The sequence below is a fragment of the Hesperophylax consimilis genome, chromosome 17, assembly GCF_061612785.1.
Source record: "Hesperophylax consimilis isolate HC1 chromosome 17, BYU_Hcon_1.0, whole genome shotgun sequence".
Classification (NCBI taxonomy): Eukaryota; Metazoa; Arthropoda; class Insecta; order Trichoptera; family Limnephilidae; genus Hesperophylax; species Hesperophylax consimilis.
This window is the reverse complement of record NC_142852.1, coordinates 9,009,366-9,028,178: the sequence shown is the minus strand read 5'-3', so window position 1 is coordinate 9,028,178 and position 18,813 is coordinate 9,009,366. Positions and strand designations below refer to the sequence as shown.

At 35.2% G+C, this 18,813-nt stretch overlaps 1 protein-coding gene across 6 annotated transcripts in view; it reads left to right on the top strand.

Annotated features, from left to right (window-relative positions):
- The first annotated feature begins 389 nt into the window (after window positions 1-389).
- The window catches only part of LOC149415936 (trypsin-1-like), a 33,066-nt gene continuing 14,642 nt past the window's right edge, over window positions 390-18,813 (top strand). The window contains exons 1-4 of one of the 6 annotated variants that reach the window (XM_089641511.1): window positions 390-599; window positions 15,843-15,947; window positions 16,667-16,789; window positions 17,118-17,450. In XM_089641511.1, the coding sequence (XP_089497637.1) occupies window positions 15,848-15,947; window positions 16,667-16,789; window positions 17,118-17,450 (556 nt within the window). In that variant the 5' untranslated portion in view covers window positions 390-599; window positions 15,843-15,847. Of the gene's footprint in view, window positions 600-8,377; window positions 8,473-15,842; window positions 15,948-16,666; window positions 16,790-17,117; window positions 17,451-18,813 lie in introns of those variants that run through there. The other 5 variants (XM_089641515.1, XM_089641516.1, XM_089641512.1 and 2 more) reach the window with 5 other exon arrangements.

The window sequence follows — 18,813 nt, the reverse complement described above, 5'->3', positions numbered from 1 at the left end:
TATGTTTCTCTTGTTCTACCGGTATTACAATTGAAGATGCTTCAATGTGCTAGCGTCATTGATCCCTTAGAAACCGACGCATAGTCGGAAAGCACGTCAAACGCGTGCCCAACATATTTACACGGTTGAGATTTGTTGCATGAGAACGGGTCGTTTATTGGTTCAACAGCTTGGCTGTGGAACAATTGCAGGCATTATGCTCATCACACCCCCACACAGCATCCCCAGATATGATATGATAAACCAACACTAAAAAATACCAGAAGAGTTAAGATTATTGTTATTTTTTAAACAGTGTTTTGTTCGTAAGCCAGCAGTTCTCCATCACTTCGGTTTTACCAATATGTCATCTCAAACGTTTATTACACCTCCCGTCTATAATAAGACACACGCGAGGACTCAGTTTTTACATAAAACCAGGCAGTGCAGACGTCTGATAAACTGAGTTTACTGTTCAAACAGACAATGTTATAATTATAATACATAGTTATTCCGATGTGTTAAATATTTATATATAAAAATCATTAAAAGAACTGCACTTCAGTGAAAATTAGTTTTACAAGATAAAAATAATCACATTGTTTGTTTCTTTGACCTCGGTGAGTATTATTTTATTGTCATCTTTAGTGATTATAATAATAATATAATAATAATAATGTTTATTTCAGCTGGACAGAGCGGTGTGTGCAATGCTCTGCCTGCCATAAAAGTTTACATTTAAGTTAATACATAAAAATAAAATGAATAAAGATATAAATAAAAATAATAAATAAAAAATCAATACATTGATGTGCACATTAGGACTTTATGGTGGCTTGAGTGAAATTCTCCATCTCCGGTGTAGAGGCGCTCCCTGCCACTGGGCAACGGCCTGGACAAGAGTGTTGTTCGATCTCTGGTAGCGCTGACTCGTCCCGGCTATTCTGTGGCGCATCAAAGCAGCGAACCCATGCACCCTTCCTTCGGTGAACATCTGTGAGGCGCTGCATCGCCAGGGGAGGCCAAATAGGGCTCTGTATGCGTGGTTGTACTGTACTCGGAGTGTGTTCATGACGCCTTGTGTGTATGTCGTCCATAGCTCGCTAGTGTAGAAGCTCATACAATATGTTTGGAAAAGTTGCTTCTTCACCGGAGGACTGCATTTGTTGAATCTCCTGGCAAGCATGTTAGCTCTCACACTCAGTACTCTTCTTTGACGTTCTATGTCTTTTTTATCATTTAGGTCATCGGTGATGACATGCCCCAAATATTTGCCCCAAACATGTTGTGTTATTTGAGATGTAAAAATAATATATATTTAATAAGATTAAGAAAGGGAAGCTTAAATGGTTACGACATGTTGAGATAACGGATGTCAGTCCACAACGGAGTGTTGATACTTACTGCGAAGTTTATAAAAAATAATTTATTAGTATAGAAAGTCACCATAAAACTTTAACTTTAACTTTAGTTACCATAAAACATTTATTTTTTATTAATAAAAATTTGTTTTTACTGAGAAAAGAAAGAAAACTTAGCCATGGTATTGATGAATTTGGTAGGACTGAAGTTTATTTAGCATATTAACAGCAGTAACGCAGAAATGCGCATTAGTCAGCGTGTGTATACATGATTGCCACCAAAAGTTGATAGAATGCATTGTCATCAACAAAGAACCTATTTGCCGAGTTTCAGCTCGATCGGATGACGGGAAGTGGGTTGATTTCCGCTTTCAAGATTTGCATTAATTTATTACCGAAATCTAATGTGAACTTCAAATAGACGTATTTAAAATAACATACTGTATTTTTTTGGTTTAACTGGGGATTGACCCTTCCTCCCGGGGGACTGGAGTCAACCGCGCTAACAACTGAGCCAAATCTCAATTGGGTAGGACCGACAATCATTTCGTATATCACAGCTGTAATGTCATCTAATTTCAGAGTAATGCGTATAATGTCCACGTGTGTGTGCGTGTTTGCAACCATTCTTAGATTTTTTTACGATTCGTAATTTTTTAAATACATTTATTTGAATTTTACTTTTATTTTCTTGAATGAATGTTTGAAGCGAATGAATGAAGGTATGAATTAAGTGAATTAATGAATGTATGAATGAAGTGAATGCATTAATGTATGAATTAAGTGAATGAACGTATGAATGAAGTGAATTAATGAATGTAAGATTTAAGTGAATGCATAATAATAATAATAATAATAATAATAAATGATTGATTTATTGTCTTATTTTCATTGGTAACGTATATAGATAATGATATCCTCACTGGGATCTCCCGTGCTGAGGATTTCATTTACATATTATAGGTAATTTAATTATAAGAAATGAATATTACAACAAACTAACATACGAATTTAATTATAAACATATATCATGTAGTATAATTTTTTTTTTTTTAATAATTTTAAAATAAGTAAGATTGTGTTTTTTTGTATAGTTCAGTTTAGTAGATTCGGTTTTAGTCTGTGTTTGATATCAGTATATTTTCTATTTCAGATCTCGTATCCAGCTTTTTATTTGAGATTTAAATGTTATAATGTTGAGGTTTTTGAGTGAGAGTGGTATTATTTTAATAAGCAATAATTATTCGCCTGAAACACTCATCCACATTGAAAAATCTCCTGATAAAAGATACATGACGCCAACGGGACTTGAACCCGTGTCCTTTCGATTTCCGGTCGACAGCTCTGACCACTGAGCTATGGCGGCTTATCTCTTATCCGCGAAATAATTCAATATATACTAGTGATTCATTCAACCATTACTGCTTATTACATTTATTGTAGAGTTTAATACTATGATACAAGAAGCTTTTTTGCCCAAAAGTTGTATTAGTAGTTATTTGTTGGATAAGTTTTTAACCATGAGATCTAATGTTTCTATTGTACGTGTTTGTTGTTATTTCTTGGGTTTTGTACATATTAATGTAAATGAGTATAGTTTTAGAATATAGTTGTTTAATTGACATGATGTTAAGATTGGTGAAGATTTCGTCAGTGCTAGGTCTTACAGGAACTTTCAGTATAATTTTCATTGTGGCTTTTTGAGTTTTAATTAGTGGATTTAGTATATTTTTATTTGCACTGCCCCATCCGATAATACCGTATTCTAAAGCGGCCGCTACACTACTCGCTTCGGCGCTTCGACGAAGTCCTCGACGAAGTTAGCCGAAGTCCGAAGTGCGTGCCCACACACTCGTGCAACTTCGCGAGTAGCTCAGTCTCTCGGAGTCCGTGCACTAGGCAACATGGACGTTCAAGTGGCAAATAAAGGATGAAAGTAGATTAAATGCTGTTGAAATGAGATCCCTGAGGCGTATAATAATAATAATAATTGGATAATTTGTAAAGCGCCGTTTTTGTGAAAAATCACCTCAAGGGCGTATGTGTGGTAAAACCATGTTTGATCGTGTGAGGAATGTGGAGATCCGCAAAGAGTGCAAGGCTGATGTAAGCGTAATGAGTAAGATTAAGTAAGGGACGCTTAGATGGTTTGGGCATGTAGAGCGAATGAGCGAAGATAGGAGTGTGACGGCCGGCATAGTCCAGTGGTAACGCATTGGACTGCCATTCCGAAGGTCGCGGGTTCGAACCCGGCGTGCGCAAATAAATTTTATTTGATTAATTTGTGTTATTTCACAATTAATTAATTAAAATAATATATAGTATATTTGCGGCACGTTCCAGAGTGGAAGATACTACCAGTATCGCCCTGGTGTAAGACCACCATTCAGAATTGAAACGTTGCTCCAAATGGCTTTAGCCGTGTTTAGTGACTAGATCTGAATAGCCAGGTACTTCCCCACCTTCCTCTTTCCCTTCCCCACTTACCTTCAGCCTCACAACATCCCCCAATTGGGGATGCCATAGTCTCACTGGCTCCAGACGGGAGCAGTTGGGACTCTTGTGAGGTATTCACTATAAAAAAAATATAAAAAAAAGGAGGATATATGATGCAAATGTGAATGGTAGCAGAAGTCGGGGACGCCCGAGGAAGACATGGCACGATCAAGTGAATCAGATACTCGAGTCGGGCCATGTCAAGAGTCAGAATAATAGAAGAGTATGTATGAGACGATGTATGAATGTGAATGAGGCAAGGAGTGTGTGCCAAGACCGAGTTGTTTGGCGGTCCGTCCTCTCTGCCTATCCCTGCGGGGAAACGGCGTGATGGTTAGTTAGTTATCTTTATAGTCCCTTTCAATTGGGTCCCAAATAACCGCCTCGGATTGGAGTGTTTCTAGAAACAAAAAAATTAGGTCCTGTGACCACAGTGTAGAAGCCATATTTTATTACGTATAGTCACTATGACTCTGCGCACGCACAACCACCAAACACGACGTCTCGAAGCGAACTGAAGTGAACCGAGTAGTGTGGACAGACACTTCGTGTTCGAACTTCGAGTCCTTTGACTCGGGCGCATTTACCGACAACAATCGGAAGTCGGGCCAAGCGAAGCGAAGATGCCCGAAGCGAAGCGAAGTTCGTGCCCACACTATCGTATTAGGTCAACTTCGATCAACTTCGCGAGTAGTGTAGCTGGGCTTTAACAGTGATTGGCAGAGAGCCATGTAGATTTTGATTAAGTCTTTTTTAATTAGCACATTCCTGATAGCATTAATGCATGAATGAAGGTATGAATGAAGTGAATGCATTAATGTATGAATAAAGTGAATGAAGGTATAAATGAAGTGAATTAATTAATGTAGGAATGAAGTGAATGCATTATTGTATGAATGTAACTATATATTATAATAGGATATTTTTAATTGATTAATTGTTACAAAACAGAAGCGATTCAAACAATTTTAATTAATTACGGAAAGTTTACATGCGCATGCATATATAGTCTAATCTAGAGAAATATTCTAATAATTCGGTACACGAATAGATATATTGTTGGCTTGTGTATATTAGGGTGAAGCGGTCTAGTATGGAGAATTGTTTTTACCGTAATATCGAATTCCGCGTACGCGGGATTGATTGGAGTTAAGAAGGTTTTTAGAGAGATTTTAGAGAGATTTTTAGAGAGGTGATTACTCATACGATGAACTGAAAGTAAAATTAAGGACGGGTTGTTTCGGAGAATTTATCTCTATTGTTTTCGTGCCTTATTTTTGTCATAGCATGTTTTATTGTAACATTTATTCTTGTATTAACTTTTTGTAATATGTAATGAGTTAAATGGACTTAGTCCATTAGTAAATCAATAAATAAAAAACTTAAGCTACTAAAGACAAAGATTTTTTAATTTTTTAATGATGAACTAATGTTTATAAGACAAGGTTTTTATGCATAGCATAAAGGATAACAAATAATTATAAGCAAGTCGCCTAAAATATCAATATAAATTGAAAATATCTCCCGAATAAAAATAAATCCCGCCAACGGGAATTGAACCCGTGCCTTCTGATTTCCGGTCAGGTGCTCTGAAACCACTGAGCTATGTCGGCTTATTTCCAACCCGCCAAATGATCCAATATGTACTAGTAACTCAATCAACAATTACTGCTTATTATATTTTTTCCATCTGTAAACAACCAACTTTATTTTTGTAGGAAAGGCTTTGTTAGTGCTAAATTTCTCACTAGATGGCGTCGAGACATATTATATCTTCATTTAGTACAGCACAAATTTCAAGAATTCCTATTGATAACATTAATTATGTCAGTTTGATGAATCAATTGCATCTAATAACACTGTCTGACAGGAGAATTATTAGAGACCTGGTTGTGTTACACAGAGTCATTAACAACTTAATCGATAGTCCTGCCATCCTTGCCACTATTAAATTATAACATTCTTCTGCAATACATACACGACCAACTATCAGACACACTCACTGACCAATAGGATGGATGATCTGGGCAACAAGTATGGGGGTGCTATTGATTTATTTATTGACTCCATATATAGAACTAAGCATAATCTATAGTATCTATACCAACACTTTGTCGATTCCTACAAATTAGAGTAGCGTTGGTAAATTAGTTTTAATGTTTTGTCTTATATGTAGTGTTGTTGTAATTTCCTTTTTACTTTATGTTACTCTTACGTTTTACTAATATTGCTTCATATTTAGTTTCCTTTTTTTTGTAATCACAATTTTACAATTGTGTATTTTGTACCTTCTTTACAATGAATTACATCTATTTACTGTCAGTATCTCCTGTATAATACAGATATTCTCCTATGTACACTGCATCATGTATCACTTCTATGTAAAAGCCTTTTTAGGCGTATATACAGGGTGTATCGGCACTAACCCGACAAACTTTAACCAGCTATTCCTTAGCACATTTGGAGTAAAAAATGTTATGGGCACTTTGCTGTCCGGTAGCATTTTTTTTTCAATTAAAAACAAAAAAAAAATTAAATTTCCACACTACATCACTGTCATTGGCATTGCGTTTCGTGTTCAACAGCTGTTATAAGCAAGTATGTCAAAAAGCGTCATCGCTCTTTCGCACACACTAAATAATAATAGTTAAAAATGCGACGAATGGTGCCGTGCCATTTCGTTATGATTGTAGAAGTGCGCCAATATAGGTACACACGTGCATTATTCAACGGAATTCGAATAAAATATTTGCCAGAAGGGTTTTCAAACATTGACAAAGGATAAAACAGTGGTGACATGTAGTGAAAATATGAATAATAAATTTTTTATTAAAAAAAAACGTTACCGGACAGCAAAGTGCACATGAGATTTTTTACTCCAAATATGCTAAGGAATAGCTGGTTAAAGTTTGTCGGGTACGTGCCGATACACCCTGTATAAATAAATTAATTTATTGGTGAAGTATTTTCGACTTGTCAAATATTATTATTTTTTAATGATAAACTTATGTTTATAAGACAAGGTTTTTATGCATAGCATAAAGGATTTACGCAAAGATTTTTCCTTATCACACTCAAGTTACAGTAAGATGTGTAAAAATTATAACCGAAGTCTCAAATACTGTTTGGGAAAACTTGAGATAGCTAAATGAAAATAAGGCTAGAATCAGGAAAAATATGCAAGTTTTCAACATCAATACGCAGGTATGGTACTGTATCATTTGTAAGACCTTTCGAGAATCTTTTGAGAGGAGGTTTTTCATGGTGTTTAGTATTATTACTGACAAGTTTTAAATTCTCGAAACGAAAATATAATGTGTGTTGGATATACTGATTGTATAAAATCGTAAAAATGAAAACAATTGTGGCATTTGTGAGAGTAGAAAGAGAAATATGGAGAAAGGGAGATAGAGCTAATGTTTCTAAAATTGGATTGGTGATGTGACCGTTCAAGGAGTTAAAAGATGGATAGACTATCAGACTGTTGGTAAGGCTATTAACCCCTAGGGCGTCCATTTAAAAAAAAGTATTTTTATCTTATTTTTTTTTATACTACGGAAACACTTAATATTTTTGACGTTAGAAAGAGGAACAATAATTCTTTCCAGTTTGCCTCAAATATGTATACAGGAATCCATTAAAAAAATCCTAAAAATAGCCAAAATTAATAATTCATATTTCGCGCCGCTATCGTAACATTTTAACAGTATTAAATTATTTCTTATTTTTTATTATATTAACGATATAAAAGTGAAAGTACAGCTTTCTTACAAATTCCCCAAACACAACGAAAGTTTTTTCTAAATTTCGAATTCAATCAATTTTTTTTAAATTGGAGTAAAAATTTAAATAAAAATGTGGTTAGCGTTTTGGACAATATTTTTCACGTTTGATATTAAAAATTTATTATTTAGAAATGGTAATGTTTATTTTAAATGTATACACCGAAAAGAAAATTTCATCTAGTTTCTAAAATAGTATTTGTTTTTACGGAAAATTAAAAAAATTAGACGTATACAGCGCATTTGAAATACACAGAAAACATTGCAAACTGAACAAAAGTGTTAAAAGTAAGAATCCACTAAGACTACAAATAAGAAGGCAACAGTACCCACATTTTTAACTATTTTGAGTTCTTTTTCACTTAGATTTTCACGAATTCAATCCCTGGGGTTTTGCAATACCACCCTAAAACACGTTTCTCGTTCGTTCAAATGCCACACAAACTTGTTTTGATATTGTTTGATAGAGTTTTCACATACATGGATAGAGATGTAAAAATATATTTTCAGGCATTACTTTGAGATTAGTTAACCTTCCGGAAGAAATTATTTAAATTATAGTGAAAACCCCATCAAAATCCCACGCGTAGTTTAGAAGAACTAAGCGCACAAACAGACAGACACGGATAGCGATTTTATTTAATACAATTTAGAGATATGTACTACGAAATTTTAGTTTTGAACATCACTAATTCCTTTATTAATCTCTATAATTGTTCCGTTTCTTTTTCTATGCTTTTTCTTTTCAAAGTTTTATATCCATGTTCGAAAAGCGGCTGTCAAATCAACTGTCACTATATTAGTTTAAAACTTTTAAACATCATTCAAATAAACGTACGTATGCAGTTTCATTGGTAAATATTAATTAATTATTATTTTTGGTAATTATTTACCTCACCGCTGCACTTTCAGACGCCGATTATGGATATTAAAATCTCAAAAGTTACTACAAGACAACTATGTGTACAAAATAGGTTATTAAATTAATAAGTTGTTAAAAAAGTAATTTAAACTTATTTAGATTGCAGCGAAATTTTTCCAGTGTAACTAGATACTTAAATAGCCCAAAATTGCGGCAAAGAGATCGTATTATACGGTTAATTTTTAACTTTGGTTAATAAAAATGGAATTATAATGCATCTTTTACCATTTAACTTTTCAGATCTATCAAAAGTTGTATCGATTCCATTCTTCTGCAGAATGATCTTGATTCTCTTGTCAAATGGTCGGAATTAAATAAATTACCCTTCAGCATCCAGAAATGCAGTGTAGTTACATTTACAAGATCCAAAGATACATTTCTATTCCCATATCACATTAATAAAAATATATTAACACGCAAAAACGAGATTCGTGACCTTGGGGTGATCTTCGAAGCAAATCTCTCTTTCAAATCCCACATATCTGACATTGTCTCCCGCGCCAACAAAATGCTTGGATTTGTTCTTCGTAATGCGAGATCATTTACTAATGGAATTGCAATACGGAGAACATATGAAGCACTTGTCCGCAGCATCCTGGAATACAGCTCCATTATTTGGGCCCCTTCTGAACAAAACCATATCTTAGAAATAGAAAAAGTACAAAAAAGGTTTATGCGTTACCTGTATATGAGGGAATATACATAATATCCATTCCCGTATCCATCCTTGTTATTAACAGGAATGCTCGATTTCAATACATTAGAAGCCCGCAGAAAAATATTTTTAGGAAAACACTTTTTTAAGTTAATCTCTGGTACAATACACAATCCGCCTATGTTGAAAGAGGTTAACTTAACAATTATACTCGAGGGAGATCCCATGCACTCTTATATGCTCCGAAAGCGAGGACTTCTGCCTATCAGAACGCGCCAATACACAGAGCGACTCAACTGCTTAACGATTCTGCATTAGCCATCGACATTTTCAATGTCACCTACAGACAATTCAGTAACTATCTTTTAACACATGTCACAAAATAGTAAAACTGCCTCTGTAAACTTTTTAATTTGTAATCTTCTCCATGATATATTGGTGTATAACCGTTTTATGGAGAACATGATAAAATAAATAAATATAGCTATCCAGCGTATCCCAGAATAATTATTAATGTGTTTAGTTTCTATAAGTAAAGTCATTGTGGTCATTTAATATATTCCTGAATATATACGACCTATGATAACTCAGTAAGTGACTGATTAATAAGTCAGTCTCTTGTTGAATTATCATGGGTCGTGTCAAGTGTCAATGTAACAGAAGAGTGGTGCCAACAGAAGCCAATCTGCCAACTGTCAAAATTATTAGATAAAATATATCAGTTTAGCAATGGGAAGGCAAACAGAGTGGAGAGACAAGCACCATCCTTTTTGAAAGAAAAACCAAATTAATGAGAGTCATGTTATGTTAATTCTTCAATATGGGAGGCAGGTTTGTGTTACAAAACACCTTTACCATAGGTCACCCCGAGTAGTTCGCTACGTTGGTGAGTTAGCAGGGGTGTTCAGGTTCATCGGGTGAGATGTATTTCGGATGCACCTGCCAATCAGCTGCGTGGCGTGACAGATCGAGAGGGGCTGGTTTGAGACCTTCGACCTCTCCAACTGGTATTTCAACCCATCCCAGCGGGAGGGATAGATCAGCAACATCATCAGCTGTAGGCAGACTGATGGAATCTAAGCGCAAGCCAAATACTAAGTTTGGTGATCGCGCTTTCGGAGTATCTGGGCCGAAGGCTTGGAATAAACTCCCTCCAGAACTAAGATCCATAACAAGTCCAACAGAATTCAGGTCTAAACTAAAAACTTACTTTTTTAAGCTGTCATACCCTTAAATTAAAAATACCATTCCTGAGAGAAAGTCCAGTTATATCCAATTTTACAATTATTCCTAAATCCTGTATCTGAATTTCGCTAATAAACAATTAGTTAATGTCAATTAAGTGTCAATCTCAAGTGACCTACCAGGTAAGTATTGTACTGTATATTATCTCCATATATAGTTAGTAATAACAAAGATCATTGTAGAAATGTATTATATATTTGTACAGCGCCCTTTGAAGTGATTTTGCGTGAAAACGGTGCTACACAAATATTATTATTACTCTTATATGTCTGTTACTCACTGATCCCTTGATTCCTACGCATCCCTCGTGCCTTTTTCCTTCCCAGAACTTCTTCTCCTTCCTTTCCTTAAAAAGACCCTCCACACAGCATCCCGAAAATGACGCCCCACTCTTGAATTTGGTCTGGAGCCCCCAAAATACTTGAAAAAACCCGTGACTCTGCAGAAATAGGCAGTCCATTTAACAGATGTCCCTAATTTAACAAACGAAGCACAAACGACACAGATATCATGCTGTCTTTATTCTACCGGTATTTCAAATAAAGATGCTCCAAGCGACTAGTGTCAGACTCAATATAAGTAACGCAAGACCGTGTCGTTTCTACGACTCTTTCTCGAGGTCAACAGCTCGGCTTGCGGAATGATTTGCCGGCCTCTGTGTTTCCTCCCTCTTACATCATGAATCTCTTCAAGAACCCGGGAACTTTACTAAAAAACTGTCTATTTAAATATTGCAAGGAAAAAAACGGCAAGTAAAATTATTTTTCATTAGATTTCTGAGAAATTTAAATAATAACTGATTAATTAACCACTAAAGTCAATAATAAAACCACAACATGTAATGAGTGTTGTAATACCTAAGTAATTATTCATTTTATATTAAAATGGGCTTCTTGCATGCAATTTTAATTGATTTTTTTTTACATTAGCTTCACACAGAAGGACCTTAAATAAAATAATTCCCCTCAGTGCCAATGTCATCTTTGGGGATGCTCTGGGAAGGAAAAATATAGGATGGGTGGGTAGGAATTTGGGGGTCATTGTGTCTAGGTATGACAGACGTATGATAAAGACAAACCTTGCCCCGTTTACCCGGGCACCTCTGCTAAGTCACCAAACGTAGCAAACCACTTGGGGTGACCTATGGCAGAGGTGTTGGTTATCCAATAAATGGTTCCCGGGGCGGCGGTTCCCAAACCTGCCTCCCAAATTGGAAAGTTGAATTTATATGAATATATATTTATACATACTCCGAATAAGTACCTTCTTATTGTAACCTATATATTTTTATTATAAAAAAAACTTAAAGGTGGTAATTAAGCCACTTCCCGTCACCCGACCGAGCTGAAACTCGTCAGATATACTCATTGTCGATGACAATAAATTCTGTGAACTTTTGGTGGCAATCACGCACATATACGCTGAAATATACGAAATTGAATAAAAATTACAGCAGTTCATCTATCTATATAAATAAAAATGTAAATATTCGTTTGTTCAAAATCTTAAATCTCTGAAAGTTCATCTTAGGCTTCTTAAGCTTAAACACTTTTAAACTTAAAATCGAAATTTTACAAAATATCGATAGCGACGTTTATTTGTTTGTACGAAATAACTGTTTTAATTTTTTTGCATATTTGTATATTAGACACTTGCCCAGTTTTTGGGGAATTAATGAGGAAAGAAAGGTAATATATTTTTCTTTTCCGACTTTATGTCCGGGTTAAATCTTCCCTACAGGAAAAACTAAACCCTTCCACACACTTTTCCACAAATGATCATCTAGTCAATCCACATTATGCAAGTGCATTATATAAGCATTATAAATACAAAACAATACAAGATCAACACGTCAACTCACCAGAGATCAAATGGGAAAATAATTCACCGACTCCAGATATTTTCATATCAGAGGGGATATCATACCGCTCGGAAGAACTCCTAACTGGACCTATAAATTTAATTACCAAACTTTGGTGAATTGTTTTTAAAACTTGATTGTGCCTAAATGTATACTCAGACGGCGCTAATACAGAACATCCCTATATTATATGTTCTATAGTTTCCGGAAAAGCCAAACATTTTCTACATAAATCATCAATTTGATTTGTATCTTTGATTATATGCTTCCTATAATTTTTAGTATTAATGACTCTATCCTGAATGGCAAGCATAAATCCTTTTATTTCTGCGCATAACTCTGCAATACTCAACCATTTTGTTTGACGAAAATTTGTCAACATACGTTTGGTTGAGATAATTGAAGTGTTTTGCGTGTAAAATTTTAAGAATCTAATAATTCCTGGTTGGGATTTATAAAAATATTAACATTTTCGTTGTATAAATTTAAAGGTGTAATGTTTCTATCTGCCTTGCAAATTATTTTGTGCATTTCTGAGCTATTAGCTTTCCTACGGAAAAAAGTTCTTAGCATTTCTATCTGATTATGTTTCAAAGAAGTTATTTTGACTATACCTCTACCTCCTAAATTTCTAGGTAAATTAATTCTTTCTACAACTTTATTATTTTTATTTTTATGTAAGTGGCACATATTGTAGCAATAGATTTACTATGAATAATTATCATAAAATTAGCATTCGTGTAATGTTAAGTCATTAATTTTCTACAGGAAATTCCTCGTGAGGTAATTTGCTTTTCCTTTCCTAAACACTCATCAACGAACTTAAATATATATAATTAAAATACCCGAAAGTTAAATTTCTCTAATAAACAATAAACAGTGTTAATCTCAAGTGACCTCACAGGTAAGTATGGTACTGTATATTATCTGCCTGTACAGAATATCAATAAATAATATTAATATATTCGGCTATCGGTATTATACCTAGCTCTCTCATTAAAAATTTAGGCGTATTAGATCTATCAAAAAATACATGTAGGATTACGAAAGATTTTTTAAGTATTTATGTTGAGGGATCAGTAGGATTTATAGGCCCTGTTAGGAGTTCTACCGAGCCGAACCCTCTGATATGAAAATATCTGGAGTCGGTGAATTATTTTCCCATTTGATCTCTGGTGAGTTGTCGTGTTGTTCTTGTATTTTTTGCATTTATTATGCTTATATAATGCACTTGCATAATGTTGATTGACTAGATGATCATTTGTGGAAAAGTGTGTGGAAGGGTTTAGTTTTTCCTATGGGGAAGATTTAACCCGGACATAAAGTCGGAAAGAATAAAAAAAGTTGATTCTATCATCATGTTCATTAATCACATGCATTTTACATATAGCTTTGTATTATTGATTGACGAATCGGTGGATGTAATCTGTTAGATATAGATTGACATTACTTTGACTAGTCTATAGTTAGTAATAACATAGATCATTGTAGAAATGTATTATATATTTGTACAGCGCCCTTGAGGTGATTTTGCACAAAAATGGCGCTAAATATTATTATTAAGTTGGCATTCAGTTGATTCTGACTAGCTACATGTAAGCATTATAATTCAATGTTTGTAAACTGTGTCCGGAAACTAGTGGATCAAGCAGAAAACATATGAATCTACATCACATAGAAAATATAGATATATATTTTTTTTCGATCTAGCATTTGTTTTTGCTCCGTGGAACTAGCGTCATGCATTCCTTCGCAAAACACGCCAAACCTGCGCCCAACATGTATATGTTATTATAATGTTATATATCGAGGAACAGCATGGATTTAGATCTGCTAAATCTACTACTACTAACTTACTATCCTTTACCAATTCCATCGTCAATGGCCTAGAAGATAACTCACAAATAGATGTTCTATATACCGACTTCTCTAAAGCTTTCGACAAAGTAAACCACTCAATCCTTATGGCCAAACTATATGCTATCGGTATTAGAAACCCCTTGCTATCATTCTTTAATTCTTATTTAAGCAATAGAAAACAAAGAGTTAAATTAAACAACTTTGTGTCTACTATTATTGAAGTAACGTCCGGCGTACCTCAAGGAGCACATCTAGCACCGCTTCTTTTTAACTTGTTTATAAACGACATTATTAGTATTTTTTCTCATACACGCTTTTGGCTTTTTGCGGACGACAATAAGATTCTAAAGATAATAAAAAATCACGATGACTGCCTTCTTTTCCAATCAAATATCGACTCTTTCAATGATTGGTGTAAAATTAATTGTTTGAAACTAAATGTCGATAAATGCAAAATTATGTCCTTCTATAGATCAAAAAAACCGATTGCCTTTGAATACAAACTTAATAATATTTGCTTAGCAACTGTTACATCTATTAAAGACCTTGGTGTCTCTCTTGATAGCAAGCTTTCTTTTCGGGATCACATAACTGCAATCGTTAATAAATCCCTCAAACTACTTGGTTTCATCACTAGAATCACTTCGGACTTCAAAAACGTAAATACCCTTAGAACTCTTTACTGCTCCTTGGTTCGCCCCCATCTTGAATATGCTTGTGTTATCTGGTCTCCTTTTTATGCTGTCCACATTCGACGCATTGAATCTGTTCATTGCTAGGACGCTAGGTTTAGAAAAAGGCAAATACTCATATGATGAAATTGAACTAACTCTAAACCTCTCTCCTTTGGAAGTCCGTCGGGAAAGAAATGACCTCATTTGCTTCTTCAAAATTATAAATGGTATTATTGATTCACCTACTCTACTGCAACTCATTCCCTTCAATATCCCCTCGCAAAGACTCAGAAATAATGAACTGCTCTTCCTCAACCATCATTCGACAAATTTTGGATATTATTCACCATTGTCCAGAATGTGTAGACTGGTCAACTCAAGTCAAAACCTTAACTTTTTTGGAATAAGTCTAAATGATTTTTGCCAGTCGCTAAACAAGTGACGGAATATTATAAGTGTCCTGTGGTCCTGACCCAAGGTGTAGTCTTGACTTGATTCGACTTGTCACTTTATTTTCTTATATTATATGTATCTACCTTATGTCTTTGTCTACTCCTATATTTTTCATTTTACTTTATTTGTGTTATTATTTTGTAATTTGGACGATGTCCGTTAGTAATAAATAAATAAATATGTACACAGTTGACATTTTTTGTCACATTAGAATGGGTCATTTCCAGTGGCGGCTTGTGACTGAAACTGCCAGTAAGTTCACCGGGGTTGTCATTGGATATGTGGCTATGTCTTCTGGTTCTACTGTATGTCTCCCCGGGTATCAGCCTTGTTCCCAACAGGGCAGGACATTGGCACCAAAGGTGAATTGGAGTCTCTTCATCCTCTTCACATTTCCTGCTTCTGTTGGTGTTTTCCACTCTCATGTGTCTCCTGAGATGGCAGTGTCCTGTTAGTAGTCCTACCAGTTAACACTGCCAATTTGGTTTCTTCTTTGTTTGTATTTCATTAATATTGCTTCAATTTTTAATATAATGACGTATTATTTGTTGCAGTGACTATGGGCGCAGAATGGCGCTTGCTGTTGGCCGGTTTCCTGCTGGTGAGTTGGACGGGACTTGCAGCAGCTCAAATCGGAAGTGAGTTAGACTTATTCTTAGGTATTTACTCTTTCTGATTTTCACGGCCCTTGATCCCCTTCCTTCTTACAGTCATCTCATTGACGTGCTTCATTTTAGTCTCATTGGGAGCTGTTAAAAAGGTCACAAGGGTCTGACAAGGATCTTATGAGCTTCTTTTAGGGGTCTCACAGGGACCTTATAAGCTTTTTTCAAGGGTCTCACAGGGATCTTATAAGCTTTTTACAAGGGTCTCCGAGAGATCTTATGAGATTATTTCAAGGGTCTCACAGGGATCTCGTGAGCTTCTTTCAAGGATCTCCGAGAGATCTTGTGAGATTCTTTCAAGGGTCTCACAGGGATCTTATGAGCTTTTCTCAAGGGTCTCACAGGGATCTAATGAGCTTATTTTAAGGATCTCCGGGAGACCTCATGAGGTTTTTTCAAGGGTCTCTGAGAGATCTTATGAGATTCTTTTAAGGATCTCCCAGGTAATGACGGTTTTTTTAAATGTGCGTTTGTGCAGTGAACTCCCATAAAAAATGAAAAGAAATGGGACAAACTTGTATTATAATTTTACCAAACTTTAAACAGCAAATTCAAACACAAAAGTTAGGTTAAGTTTTTTGACGCATGTAATTCCAGTATGTTTAATTTCGTCTATGTGCAAATCGGGCAGCGTAATATCGGTACGTGAAATTCACACCTTCTTAACCTCATTTTTCTATATTTTTCCTTGTATAACCCTTGTGTGTTTGCAGTTGACGAACCCTGCACAATCCAGCGTGACGGTTCTTCAGGGGTGTGCAAGCTGATCGACGACTGTCCCTCCGCCGCTGCGCTGATCGCCAGCAGGCAGAGGCCCACAATCTGCGGTTTTGCCGGTAACGTATCCTTAATTTCACACTCCTACATTGATTTTGCTAAGGGAAGTTTGATACATCAAAAATCCATTACATATCATTTTGATAATCAACGCAAATTAGAATTTTCGATTTTTGGACGGTCTCCGTTAATCGCCTGATCTCGACCCGTCACAGCTTTTGATCAAATTTTTATCACCCGAAAAGTGTAACAACATCACCGCTCTGCTTGAAAGCCAATCACGGTTTGCTCAAAAGCTGAAACCGTGTTTAACGGGAATAGTTCAAATGTCTAATTAAAATTCTCGATCAGATTCAACTTTTTTTCATAATGTATTTATCGTTCCAGGTAGAATATCAATCGTTTGTTGCGAGCGACAACGTCCAAGCCGACCAGTCAACAATAACAACAACAACGGCTTCAACAATAACGGAGACAACAACAACGGTAACACAGACGCCAGTCGATTCTCCAACCTGCCGAGCAATAACAACGGATTCAACAACAACGGCTTCAGCAACAATAATGGCTTCAGCAACAATAACGGGTTCAACAATAATGGCTTCAGCAACAATAACGGATTCAACAGTAACGGCTTCAGCAACAATAATGGATTCAACAATAACCGAGGCAACGGTGATTCTAACGGCAGGAGGCCACTGAAACGCGTCAGTATCAGAAGTACGTATTTTATTTAAGGCGATGCCATACGTAGTAATGCAAAATCATGTGTTTATGGTTTGAAAATTTGGTCACCTAGAAATGTTTCAGATGCTTTAATTAAATACTGCGAGTAGAATACATCTTGGCCTTTGAAATAATCGAGTATTTTTTAGATAAATCTTTTTATAAGCCCAGAAAAAAATAATGTATAAGGCCTATGAAAGCTGCTTTAAAGTTCAAAATCTCCTACTTACGAACCCATTTTCGGTTATAGTTTTATTGTATAATGTGGCAAATTAAATTATTTATAAAATGATCGAAAAACATTTAAATATTTGTGCCTGAACATCCACAAAATAAAATAAAAGGCACTTTTTGGCCACGTTTTTTTCTTGCATAAATCAAAACAGGTGGATGGTGTTAAGCGGGAATTCAAACCTTATCGCCATCTACATAAGGTGTGTTATTGATAGCGGCTTGATTCAAAATATTACACGACGTAGTGCATCGCCTTAATGTTATTACTAAACATACTAATTTCTGTTGTTAGTAAGTTGGTTAGTAATGTGAAATATTCCTGCGTAATGCGAATCATTATTTACGTTCAATGAACTTTCAATTCTGAATTGGAACTATTTACAATATCAGAAAACACGCGTGTTTTATCTGAACTAGGTCCAGTGGACATACTTTAGCTGCACGTTCATGTATAATATATTCTTTGAATCGCTATCCTTTTCATAAACGGTGCTACATTTCTTGTTTGATTAGTATGAATATAACGTGTCTTGTATTTTTATAATGTCATTGTTAGATGTCGTAATTTTTCAGGTTAACTAACATTTGATAGGTAATTTTATTATTTTGTAAGGCAATGATGCTGACGCAAATACTTATTTCATAAATACGTCCAGCGTCACATATCCTACAATTATAATATTCCGTGATTTTTGAGAATATTTTCCGTCAGTCTGTGCTAGTTGTTATGGGTCAAAAATCATGGATTGTAACTTGTTTTGCCATGTTGAAAATCAACAAATTTTGCTTCCATAAAATTGAAAATATATCAAAGATATACAGGGTGTATCGGCAAGTACCTGAAAAACTTTAACCAGCTATTCCTGAGCACATTTGGAGTAAAAAATGTTATGGGCACTTTGCTGTCCGGTAGCATTTTTTTTCCATTAAAAACAAAAAATAAATAAAAAATCCACACTCCGTCACTGTCATTTGCATTGTTTCTCGTGTTCAACAGCTGTTATTAGCAAGTGTGTCAAAAAGTGTCCTCGCTCTTTCGTACACACTAAATAATAATAGTTAAAAATGAGACGAATGGTGCCGTGCCATTTCGTTGTGATTGTAAAAGCGCGCCAACGTAGGT